This window comes from Suncus etruscus, chromosome 5 (assembly GCF_024139225.1).
Source record: "Suncus etruscus isolate mSunEtr1 chromosome 5, mSunEtr1.pri.cur, whole genome shotgun sequence".
Lineage (NCBI taxonomy): Eukaryota > Metazoa > Chordata > Mammalia > Eulipotyphla > Soricidae > Suncus > Suncus etruscus.
In genome coordinates this window covers 123,297,513-123,310,648 of record NC_064852.1, presented here as the reverse complement: position 1 = coordinate 123,310,648, position 13,136 = coordinate 123,297,513, and the positions used below count along the sequence as shown (strand labels likewise).

Here is a 13,136-nt window from a genome sequence, read left to right as displayed (position 1 = left end):
AAAATGCATAAAATACATAAAATGTTTAAAAAAATGTGCCTTACAATATATCTTGAAAACCTTCATTTTTATGTGACTCTTTATTTAGGCACCATGATTTATAATACTCAATAAAAGATTCAACATGCCATGTTTCAGCTGTACATCAGGGCCACTGTTCATATCCCTTGACTACAGTCTCAAACATCCCTTCACCTACCAGCCACCCAATCGTCTTGGCAAATTCAGTTCTATAGGCTAATTTTTCACATCTCATGCATGATAAAAACTCAACAAAATTGGGAAAGAAAAAATGTTTTGCAATACCATGAAAGTCATTTACTGCAGATCCATAGTAGTAATACTCTATAGTATATAGTATAAGTAATATATACTATGCAGTCTATTAACATTGTACTCAATGGCAAAAAAACTGAGAGTCTGAATATTAGACACAGAAAAAGAATGTTCTTTTTATCCACTATTATTCAACACAGTATTGGATTTCCTTTTCATAGAAGTTAGGAAATAAAAAATATATATCGCAAGGGAGTTCAGACTGAAAGAGAAGTCAAACTAACCCCACTTGCAAATGATCTGATACTATACTGAAAAATCCCAAAAAATGCTACAAAAAGATCCTAGAAATAATAAACTTGCAATGTGGAAGTCTATAAAACAAGAAGAAATTCTATCCTATATGCTTGCACTAGAGATTCATTCTATGTGTGAGCAATAAAGAGGAGTGAGAAAAACCATCTATCTGCAAAGGAGAGACAAGCATAAAGCATTAGTGCTACAATGCAAGAATTCACTGTCTATATTAAAATTTCCAAATAATTCCCTTTGTAAAGTAAAAAGTTTACACTTTTGGAAAATATTAGATTGCATTATCAAGTTTTATTTTTTTATGGATAGTTGGTAAATTTTTATTTTTGGTTTTAAATAATGCAGACTTTATATTCTTTGAAATATAACGTTCATCACTTATCCACCTATGAAACAGAGATGAAAACAGGCCTAAATAGAACTGAGCTACTTTTACTTTAAAAAATAGGGAACTATTTCTCAGTCAGTTATTAAAATAGGTCACTTTCCTCATCTAATTGATCTAGGACATGGCAAAGAACTTTAAAGTAAAAAAGGTCATCGTAGATCATAAATTGCTGACTGAAATTCCACTTTAGAAAATAAAACATTTTATATCAACTTTCTAAATGTAAACATTATCTCAATCAGTTTTAAAATGTTAGCAAAGATCACATGATTTCTTTCCCAAATGGAAATGCAAAGTTTTAAAAAGAAAATACTGTAAAATCTGCAAATTCTGTCATAAAATTAGGATAAAAATGAATCACAAAAATTTGTACTGGTCTGGAGAGATATTGCAAGGTTTAAGGCAACTGACTTGCATGCAACTGACCCCAAATCTATTTTGATCATGGCCTGGGCACAGAGCTTGAAGTGATTCCAGAACACACTGAGAAAAACCCAACACTCCCCATCAATCACAAATTTATATCAACACAAATATTTTTCACTGTTGGCATTTGGATTCTCCCTCTTCCAAAGAAAACAAAAACTCCACTATATTGCCACACTCATTTGTGTGTGAATGTTTTGTTTCCCCAGAAGAAAATACAAAATTATGTAAGGCTAAGGTTAAAAAAAAAAAAGAAGAAAACGAAAACAAAGCACAAGTGCCAAGTTGGTCCATTTCCTGTGACTCACCTATGTGATAAAGTCCAATCCAGTCACTGGGGTCCACCTCCTCTTTAATATCCCAGAAGATGATGAGGTTCTGGGCCTGCCCCAGCGTGTACTCATACATGCTGGCAGTCAGGCTGGAGCGGCTCTCAGACGTAACCAGGTCCGTGTCACTGTTGGCCCTCTGCAGGGTCATGTTCTCTGGCATAGAGTTCTGAGCCGCCAGGCTCTGCAGGTTCTCTGGGCTCAGAGTATACCTCATTTGGGGGTTTCGACGGCGCACAAAAAGCAGGTGCTCCCGGGCTGAGCTAGCCATCCTGTCTGCCTCTTGGAGATGGGCTTCCTGCAAAGCTGCAAAAGATAAACAAGCACAGGGCATTAGTGCTACAGTGCAAGACCTCAGCTTTACCTTCTCATACATAAAGCCTGAGAATGTTTCTCACAGCTTGGCCATGCAATAATCTTCTGCTGTCAAAACAAAACTTGCTGATCTACTGTCAACTGATGATGTCAGAAATGACTCCTATAGACAGAGGTCACATGATGGTGGTGGTGACCATCACATGCCTGTAGCCTGTAGCCTGTAGCCTGTAGCCCCTGATGCAGTCAACACAGCTTGCCCCTGGAAGCTAAGAAGAAGATCTCTCTGGCATCTCTTTTAGATCTTTCCTTTCCTAAGCATCCCATCTTTAGACCCAGCATCCCACTCTCCTTCAGCCCTTTTCATATTTATTTTCTGCTGTAATTACATTTGACAATAGCAAACAGAAAACTTTTATGCATCCTACATACAATTAAAATATACCACTAGGTGGGGCCAGAGCAATAGTGCAGCAGGTAAGATGCTTGCTTTGCATACAACTGATCAGGGTTCAATCCCCAGGTTCCCATATGATCGATCCCCCAAGTTCTCCAGGGGCATTTCTTGTTTACAGAGACAGAAGTAACCCTGAGCATCACCAGATATGGTCCAAAACCAAAAACAAATAATAAGTCAAACATAGCACTATGGACATATTAAATATACCACAAAAGACATCAATCATCTGTTTCATTTCCTTCACACAGGACTGCAACTAATCTTTTTTTCACCTCTTCACTTAAGTCAGTTCATGTTCATTGAACCAACTGGCTTTCATATTCAAAACTGCAACACCCAAACATTTCCATTAATTTATTTCTCCACATTCCTCTTGTTTCTTCTTCAAAACCACACTTTTAATATAAGATGCTAAATATAAGTAGACCAAGTACTTATATATTTGATTATTGAGCATTTTATTGAACTGTAAACTTCACTACAAGACAGACTCTTCAATGTAAAGAATGGGAAATCTGGTTCACCACATAGCTGAAAAATGAAACTGAACCATAAGTTGATTTTTTCCCATATGTTGTAATATAGTAGTTCTCACCTGTTACAGGACTATCTTTAAGAAGACAAGTAATTACAAATGTTGGAGAGCATATAGAGAAAACGGAACCCTGTACACTGTTGAATAAGATTGAACCATATTGTATGATTCACCCATTACAAATCCAACTAACTACACAAAATAGATAAAAGCAGTAATGTCAAAGATAATAGTCTTTGATTGTTAATTGTAGCATTATTTACAAAAACAAGATATTGATCTACAGATAAAAGACTATTCAGACATAATCATGAAACATTATTCAGTTCTGAGAAATAAAAAAAAAACCCTTAAGGCTTGCAAAAACATTGCATGATCTAGGGAGAGTATTATGTTAAGTGAAATAAGCCAGATAAGGATAAACCCTCAAAAAATATATAGGTTAAGTTGCTTGCCTTGCTTGCAGCCAACCCTGGCTCAATTTTCCAGCACTATAAATGGTCACCCACAGCACATTAATAGGAGTAAATCTTGAGCACAGCCAAATGTGGCCCAAAAGAATAACTGATGATAATAATAATAAAAAATGTAAACAAAATCAGACAACGACCATTTTTCACGGTTTCACTTTTATCTAGAATGTAAAAGAAAAACAATGTCAGAAAACAGAGACATAGTAGAATAGGTATGGTGTTTGCCTTGCATATAGTCAACCAAAGTTCAATTTTTGGCAGGACATATGGTCTCCTAAGCCCTACCAGGAGTGATCACTAAGCAGACTTAGGAGTAAAGCTCTGAGCACAAATGGTTGTTAAAAAGGAAAGAAGAATTAAGGAAATTAAGGAATAAGTCCAACTTGATGGGTGGGGGGTAGAGAAAATATGAAAAGGTTAAGCAAATTACACATTTTCAACTATAAGATGAATAAGCTCTGAAGATGTAAGAAATAAAATATTAAGTATATTTATATTTTAAGAATGAGAAATATAAATGATGGGGCCGGAGAGATAGCATGGAGGTAAGGCATTTGCCTTGCATGCAAAAGGATGGTGGTTCGAATCCCGGCATCCCAGATGGTTCCCCGAGCCTTCCAGAAGCAATTTCTGAGTGAACACTGCCAGATGTGACCCAAAACCCCCCCCAAAAAAATGTAAATGCAATATGTATCTGAAGTAATGTGTATACTAGAGGGCAGAAACTCACAATATAGATATGGATCAAATCAACATGATTTCAACTTTCCATTTGAAAAGTTAAAGATAGGGGTTACATTGCATACCTTGCATACAGCTGACTTATTTCAATCCCCAGCACTACATGGTCTCCCAAGTTAGGTGTGGTTCTAGAGGCCCCCAAAAATCACTAGGTGAGCAGGGCCTGAGCAGCATCACACACACACATTGAACCATCAGTCTGATGGCTAAGAATCGCTGTCAGGGACTCTTTAGCTTCGTAATCACTGCCTGGGAGAAACCAGTCCCCTCAAAATCTTACAATTTTGCCAATTTATAACAAAAATTTAAAACACAAGGATGTAGTCTTACAACTGCAGAAAATTTCCTCTATTGGTCATTATTTGATTCATAGAATCTACAACAGAGCCTGGTATAATGTAGCTATCAACCAACATGCACTAAAGTAACATGGCACATCCTTGTTTTAGATCAGTCTAGAATTTCTAGGAACATGAGTTACTTTTGGATCTCTTTCCTAGCCTTATCTCTATTACTGAATTTCCTGGCTGGCTCAAATTGTGTGAACTTGTGATAAACTATCTTCTTTTGATTTCTAATTGGCTTCTATCTAAAGAAAATGGGTCCTTCCTGATGCAATTTAGACATCACTCCCTGTTGGTGCATTAGAGTGCTCTTCCTAAAATATCTTGGCTTCCCTCCAGTACTAGATTTGGACGAAGGTTCTTTCCAAGATGCATGTACCGTATTTTCCGGCTTATAAGACGACCAGGCGTATAAGACGACCCCTAATTTTGCAGTTAAAACATAGGTTTAGGCCTATATTCGTTGTATCAGACAGAACGTTCCTGTGCTCCATGTGCTGCATGTGTTCCTGTGCTCATGTACCACAGTGAGCCAATCACAACAAACAAAAGTTCAAAGGTTATACTGTAATAGACTTCCTCTCTGACTCTGGCCAATCTGAGCAGGCTTTTGACAGTGTAGATTCAGGTCCAGAACATTGTCTATTTTGCATGCATAAAAAGCTGGCTTGGATTGGCTGAGTTAGAGAGGCAGTCCGAGCAGCCTTGCAGTGATTGGTGCAGGATCTAGTTGGAAAATTCATTTTGTGGCAATATTCACACAATTTTCATTTAGCGGCATATTGAAACATTTTTTGGGATATTCTCGGCGTATAAGACGACCCTTGGTTTTCGGTTTTTTTTGTTTCAAAAGTCGTCTTATACGCCGGAAAATACGGTACTTTAATCCAGTGCACTAGCTCTATCCAGCTGCCAGGACATACCTAAACTTTTAGGGGGGCTCAGCCCACCAGATATATCCTCAGATTTTCCTGGTGGGGAGAACTAAATTAACCCCCATGGGGTTCCTCAAAGGGCCCGCTGTAGACACTTTTTTCCCCTGTGTGGATAGTTGAGAAATTTCCAAAGAGATGCTTGGCGTTACATTTTCAGTCAGTATTTGACTATCTCTCCTTTGTAAATATCAGGCAAAATTACAGTTTCTATCAAATAATTTGGCTCAGAAATTCCAACACCAAAGATTATTTGAGAACCCCTTTTCTGGATAATAGCCAGCCCTAAAAGCAAAGACAATACTTTTTCTCTCTTTTTCAAGTATGTCCTTGCAGCTGCATTTTCTGGTAATCAAGTGCACAGCCAGAATGCAGATCCTGGCTATTGACTATTGACCCTCCTTTAGAAATAGGGCAACTCATTTTTGGGGATTTGGCTCCTCCCTTTACTTAACCTCTAAAACAATAAAGTCCAGTCCAGTAAAGATCAAGTTCCTAGATATTTTCTACTCCCTCCTAATCCTAATTTTGCATTTAAAGTAAGCTTGCAAAGAGCTGCCTTGAGTTGTAAACTTCTCCTTTGTAACCTAGAATTTTTACAGTCACACCCATAGCTTTGGTTATGCTTTATGATTATAATTATTCTTTACTTATGGCTAATTTTACCCCTATAAATTCCCCTGCTCAGAAAATTAAACTTGTCGCACTCCTGCCAGTAAACATGTTGACCCCACATATTCTGTGTGGTCTAATTATTTCATATTTTGCCGTCCGTGCAACACACTGTCCGTAAAGTGTATTCACCAAAATCCCACTGATGACTATAGGACAGAAGCTGCCTACAGCATCCAGCAGCACCTGTTTTTTAGATTTTTAAAAATTACTTTATTTAAACACTGTTGTTTACAAGGTTGTTCATAATACAACTGTTTGTCTTTCACAGATACAAAGCTGTTAATGATTGAATTTCAGTCATACAGTGTGAACATTTCCCACCACCCATATTCCTAGTTTCCCTCCTGTCCTCCCCCAATCCCCATCTACCAGTGCCTTATTAACTAACTTATTAGATGGGTATTGGGTGAATAGTTTCTCAATTCCATGGGTCGTATTGTAACCTGGTCACTATTTCCATTGAGGCACAGAAGCTTTGTAGTTTAATGTAGTCCTATTTGTTTATCTTTGCTTCCACATGCTTGGTCAATGGTGTTTCATCCTTGACGATGCCTTTAGCTTCAATGTCATGGAGTGTTCCAGCAGAGCCTTTTCTATCTGTCCAAAGATTCATACTATGTCACCCTTATTATACTAGCTCTGCACAACAGAATGAATATGGCTATCATCTACACTACCCATTTCAAAGCCACATAATTTACTAATTACTTTTATATTTAACATTTTCTTTGTATCCCTAGTTTGAGTTGTCCTCTTCAAGATACTTTTTTTTATTAAAAGCCCACTTCTGCAAAGAAATCCTTAGAATTAATAGGAGCGTCCATGTCAAATTAGTATTAGGTCCAATATTTATATTACAATAAACAAATTTGGATATCAAATATGAGGAAGAAAAGAGAATTTTCCTAAATTTTTTCCATCCTGTAATCCATTTCACAAACAATTTGGATGAAGGGATAACTGTATACACAGATGTGTGTAGATAGATAGATAGATAGATAGATAGATAGATAGATAGATAGATAGATGATACTGAATTTCCGCATGAGGTTAACCTGTATTATCATAACCCTTTAATTAAAATTAATTGCACTAGAGGACAAAATATTCAATATGAAAATGACAAAAATTAAATAGAGATAGAGGTAATACAATATTAATAAACTAAAACTCTCAATGAAGTTAGAACTTAATTTTCTTGTGTGTATATGGTAGCTGATATAGCAGAACTCAAAACAACTTTAGACAACTTTAAAACAATAAAATCTAAAATGCAAATATACTTCTAATCTGAGAGCTTCATCAAATTTTCTTTTTGCTCTATTTCATTAGGTCATTTTTATTTCTAAATTCTAATGTTAATTCTAAAGGTTAAGTCAAATATAAGGTTAGTTTCAATGAGTACTATAATAAAATCCTAACACATAAGTCAAAAATAAAATCCATCTTAGGGCCAGAGAGATAGCACAGCAGTAAGGCGTTTGCCGGGATTCGAACCACTGTCCTTCTGCATGCAAGGCAAACGCCTTACTGCCAAAAACAAACGAACAAACAAAATACAGCTTATACATAACTCCTTCCTTGAAAGACAAAAACAGGTCAGAAATTTATAGTTTAAAGGGAGGAGGAGGGGAATAGGGAAAGGAGGAAGAGGAAGAAAAGCCAGAGAGAGAGTGCATCGTACACCATGGAGGATACTTGCCTTGCAGGTTGTCTATCCAGGTTTGATCCCCATTACTCCATATGGTACCTTGTGTTCTACCAGGAGTACCATTTTCCGGCGTATAAGACGACTTTTGAAACAAAAAAAAGTCAACCGAAAATCGGGGGTCGTCTTATACGCTGAGTATATCCCGAAAAATGTTTCAATATGCTGCTAAATGAAACAAACAAACAAACAAACAAACAAACAAAAAAATCAGGCCACAGAGTTTCCAAATCTCTTTCTTGGGGGCTCCCAAACAGTACTCAGGAGATCTGGGGACCACTTCTGGCGAAACCCAGCTAACCGTGTTGGTGGTTCAGTGCTAGGGTCCGAAGATGGGTTGTTGTTTGGTTCATGTAGTGGAGGAGACTAACTGATGCCACCAGGGAACTGCCAGAAAAGGTGCCTATGATAAGGGACCAATCACTGCAAGGCTGCTCGGACCTCAGCCAATCCAAGCAGGCTTTTTATGCATGCAAATTAGACAATGTTCTGGACCCGAATCTACACTGTCAAAAGCCTGCTCAGATTGGCCAGAGTTAGAGAGGAAGTCTATTACAGTATAACCTTTGAACCTTTGCTTGTTGTGATTGGCTCACTGTGGTCCATACAGTTGCAGCACAGGAACGTTCTGTCTGATACAGCGAATATAGGCCTAAACCTATGTTTTAACTGCAAAATTAGGGGTCGTTTTATACGCCCGTTTTTTTTATAAACCAGAAAATACAGTAATCCCTGAGCAATGAGTCCAGAATAAGCCCTAAGCAGTGGCCCAAATCAGAAGGAAAAAGAAGCAAAATGAAAAGGAGGAAGAAGAGAAGGTGGAGGAGAAAGAAAAAGATCAAATAATTCTGTCCTAGAAAAACACACATGTGCACAAAAATATTCTTTAAAATCGTTTTTGAATCAAGATGATAGTACCTTCTCCTATGACACAAAAAACTAAAAAGAGAACAACTTTCTCTGAAGACATAAAAATTAGAAATTCTACAACTGATACCATGGCAGCCCTTCAATGAGTAAGAGGAAAAGATGCTTTCTTACTAAGGAAGAAAGGCCAGGCCACGTAGAGAAACTCTTGACCCTAAACTTACCTACTAAAACTTCAGTTAGTTCAGGACTACATTATGCAAACGACATGCACTGATGAGGGGAAATTAAGTGCTACTCAAACAGGAAGCCAAAGGCTTTTGCTTCCTAAATCTGACAGTTTGTGGTTTTACTCTTGGTTTTCTACCCCACACACGTACCTTTTATTCAGAATATGATCTAAAATTTTCATGAAAGCTTTCTCTTACAAGACAGTAAAGAAAATGGATTCATACCTTGCATTTCAGTGTACAGAAAATAGTCCTTTTTTTGTTTGTTTTTTTGTTTGTTTGTTTTGGGGTTATACCAGGAGACACTTTGGAGTTACTCCTGGCTCTGCACTCAGAAATTACTCCTAGCAGGCTTAAGGGACCATATGGGATGCCAGGAATCGAAATGGGTTTATCCTGGGTTGGCCATGTGCCAGGTGCCAGGCAAACGCCCTATCGCTGTGCTTTCACTCTGGCCCCAAAAAAAACAGTCCTTTAAATCTCAAATAAACTCTTCCCTGGGAAAGACTCTTTTGGGGCTATTAGATCCCATCTCCAAAGGACATAATCTCACATACTCTAGCACTCCTGTAAAACAGATCATCTTCCCTCTTCAGTGATGGCTGAATTTGCACCATGCGGTTCCATCATATAATAGACAGCTGTTTCAAATACAACTAAAGACAAGATTACCAAGTCACCTTTCTACCTGAGGTCAAGAGAGATGTAATTACTAAGCAAATTGGAAAACACCTTAGTATACAAAGTCATTACCCAAAACAGCAGGTCTTGTTTAGAAATACAGACACTAGCAGATGACAAATATAGTAAGGAGGTATCTACTGAAATTTTTTTTCTTATGTCTTAAAGAGAGGGTCAATTTTTTTACCTTAGCTTTAGGTCAAATACCAGAAATAGTTTTTATCATGTCATAATTACAAACTAGAAAAGAAGCAATCTAAATTGGACATAGGTAAGAAAATTAATAACAAACCTTCGAAAAATTTTCAAATCCCCAAGCACATGCAGACGTGCACGCACGCACGCGCGCGCGCGCACACACACACACACACACACACACACACTAACACACAACCAGTCTGCAAATTCCAGATGTGCTTTACTGCACAAATGAGAAAAACAAAGTTGGGAGGGAGTAGGGTAGAGTATATTTATAGCCAAAAGATACTAAAGAAAACACAATTACTTTGCAATAAGCTGAGCTGTAAAAGCATTAAGAAGAGAAAGTGATGTTTCCTAACATTGCAGAAACCAGTTAGCCTCTATTATGAACAAAGACAGGGTCAAATCCTTGACTTTAAACTCCCGCCTCGTTCTGCCACTGTTCTAGTGGAAATATTCTCAGTTCCACTACTTAGTAGGTAGCATGCATAATCAAGATCCAGTGCTTGGCTTACTACACAAGAGTGTTCATACAATTATTATGGCAGAAAAGTTGCTCCTGTACAACTTGCCAACAAATTCTCCAGATTCCAGGGAAGTCTAAAGAGTCTGGGGTGAAAAAGTTGCCTCTTAACTTTCTTTTCCAGCTGGGGAAAATCCAGAAAATTCAGTTTATTCTCTAGGCTGCTGTCCTTGAGGGGAAATAAAAATCTCTTCTCCCTCAAATTTTATGAATTAATATACTATGATATCAAATCTAACAATTCAAATATCAATTTGAAAAAAATGTAAACTAATAGCAAAGTTTAATCCTAAACTCAGAATATTGCCAGTTTTAAAGATTAAAATCTTGAGCCAGAGAGATAGTACTGTGGGTAAGGCATCTGCCTTACACACTGTGACGTGATTTCAATCTCCAGCATCCCATCTGGTCCCACAGCCCACCAGGAGTGAGTATATTCCTGAGCATAGAGCCAGGAATAAGCCCTGAGTATGGCTGGATGTGGCCATAAATCTAAAAAGCTTTAGACCAAAACTGCTACTGAAATGTTAATTTAGTTTTGATCTCAGAATAGACAACTAAGTAATGGGGCTGAAGCGATAGCACAATGTTATGGTGTTTGCCTTGCACGTGGCTGACCCAGCATGGACCTCGGTTTGATCCCTGGCTTCCCATATGGTTCCCTGAGCCAGGAGCAATTTCTGAGCACATAGCCTGGAGTAACACCTGAGTGTCGCTAGGTGTGCCCCCCAAAAAAGGATATATAAGTATGTAAATAAGAGTAAACACTTAAGATCAAATTTAACTCCGTCTAACCATTTAAAGTCCATAAAGTATATTTTGTTAAATTTTTTGTTTAAGCATTACAAAATTGTTTATTGCTAAATTTCAGACATACAATGTAGTCATCCTTCACCAGGGCACCCTTCCTACCACCAAGGTCTCCTGTTTCCCTCTGACTCCCCACCTCCGCTTGCTCTAGGGCAGGCAATTTGCTTCTCTCACTCTTCTCACTCTCTCTCTTGCACTATTGTTAATGGAGGGGCGCCTTGCATGTCTCTTTCTCTTCTTTTTGTTTGTTTTTTGTTTGTTTGTTTGGTTTTGGGCTACACCCAGCAGTTCTCAGGGGTCACTCCTGGCTGTCTGCTCAGAAATAGCTCCTGGCAGGCACGGGGGACCATATGGGACACCGGGATTCGAACCAACCACCTTTGGTCCTGGATCAGCTGCTTGCAAGGCAAACGCCTCTGTACTATCTCTCCGGGCCCAAAATATTTTTTGGGGGGGCACATCGGGTGGTGCTCAGGGGTTACTCCTGGCTGTCTGCTCAGAAATAGCTCCTGGCAGGCATGGGGGACCATGTGGGACACCGGGATTTGAACCAACCACCTTTGATCCTGAATCGGCTGCTTGCAAGGCAAAGCCGCTGTGCTATCTCTCTGGGCCCCCTTTTCCTCTTGTCCAGTGGTATCACTTTCACCTATTATTGTCCTAGTATTATTGTCCTGCACTCATGGCTCTTTGCGGCAGTTTCCTATCCTGGGCTGGACCTCAGTAATCTCATCTCTATTGTCTCTGGATATTATTATCATACTATTTTCGTTTTTCTTATATGCCACAAATGAGTGATGTTATTCTATGTCTATTCCTTTACCTCTGGCTCATTTCATTTTATAAAAACTTTTATAAAAACTTTTTTTTGGGGTCACACCTGCAGCACTCAGGGGTTACTCCTGGCTCTATGTTCAGAAATTGTCCTGACAGGCTCAGGGGACCATATGGGACACCGGGATTTGAACCACCGACCTTCTGCATGCAAGGCAAATGCTATCTCTCCGACCCCCAACTTTCTTTTTCTTTTTGGGCCACAATCGGTGACTCTCAGGCGTTACTCCTGGCTATGCACTCAGAAATCGCTCCTGTCTTGGGAAACCATATGGGATGCTGGGTGATTGAACCGCAGTCTGTCCTAGGATAGTTCATGCAAGGCAAATGCCCTACACTTGCATCACTGCTCTGGTGATCATCCCAAACCTCTGGCTCATTTCACTCAGTATAATAATCTCTATGTCCATCCAGTATAAACAAATTTCTTGTCTTCATTTTTCCTAATGGCTACATATTATTCCATTGTGCAGATGTACCACAGTTTCCTTAGACAATCATCTAATTGTTGGGCACCTGGGTTGTTTCCAGATTCTGGCTATTATAAATAGTGCTGCACTGAACATATGTGTGCAGAAGGCATTTTTTTGCATTGTTTTTGTGTTCCTGGGGTTTATCCCTTATATCCCTAAGAATGTTATTGCTGGGTCATACGGAAGCTCAATTTTCTAGCTGTTTGAGGAGTGTTCATATTGTTTTCCAAAAAGGGTGGACCAGTCTGCATTCCTACCAGCAGTGAATGATAGTCTCTTTCTCCCCACATCCATACCAGCGCTGGTTGCTCTTGCTTTTTGTGATGTGTGCCAGTCTCTTTTTTTTTTTTTTTTTGCCAAGGATTGCTTTAGCTATTCGTGGACATTTATTTCTTCATATGAATATCAGGAGCATCTGATCCACTTCTTTGAAAAACATCATGGGAATTTTATAGGAATTACATTAAATCTGTACAATGCTTTAGGAAGTATTGCTGTTTTAATGATGTTAATCCTTCCAATCCATGAGCAGAGTAGATGTCTCCATTCCCTTGTGTCCTCTTTTATTTCTTGAAAGAGTGCTTTGTAGTTTTCTTTATAGAA

At 38.5% G+C, this 13,136-nt stretch overlaps 1 protein-coding gene across 1 annotated transcript in view; it reads right to left on the bottom strand.

Annotated features, from left to right (window-relative positions):
• Positions 1-13,136, bottom strand: part of HECW2 (HECT, C2 and WW domain containing E3 ubiquitin protein ligase 2) — a 445,024-nt gene that overhangs the window by 256,625 nt on the left and 175,263 nt on the right. Inside the window, exon 2 of the mRNA XM_049773167.1 lies at positions 1,711-2,037. Within this exon, the coding sequence (XP_049629124.1) occupies positions 1,711-2,002 (292 nt within the window). The 5' untranslated portion in view covers positions 2,003-2,037. The remainder of the gene's footprint in view (positions 1-1,710; positions 2,038-13,136) is intronic.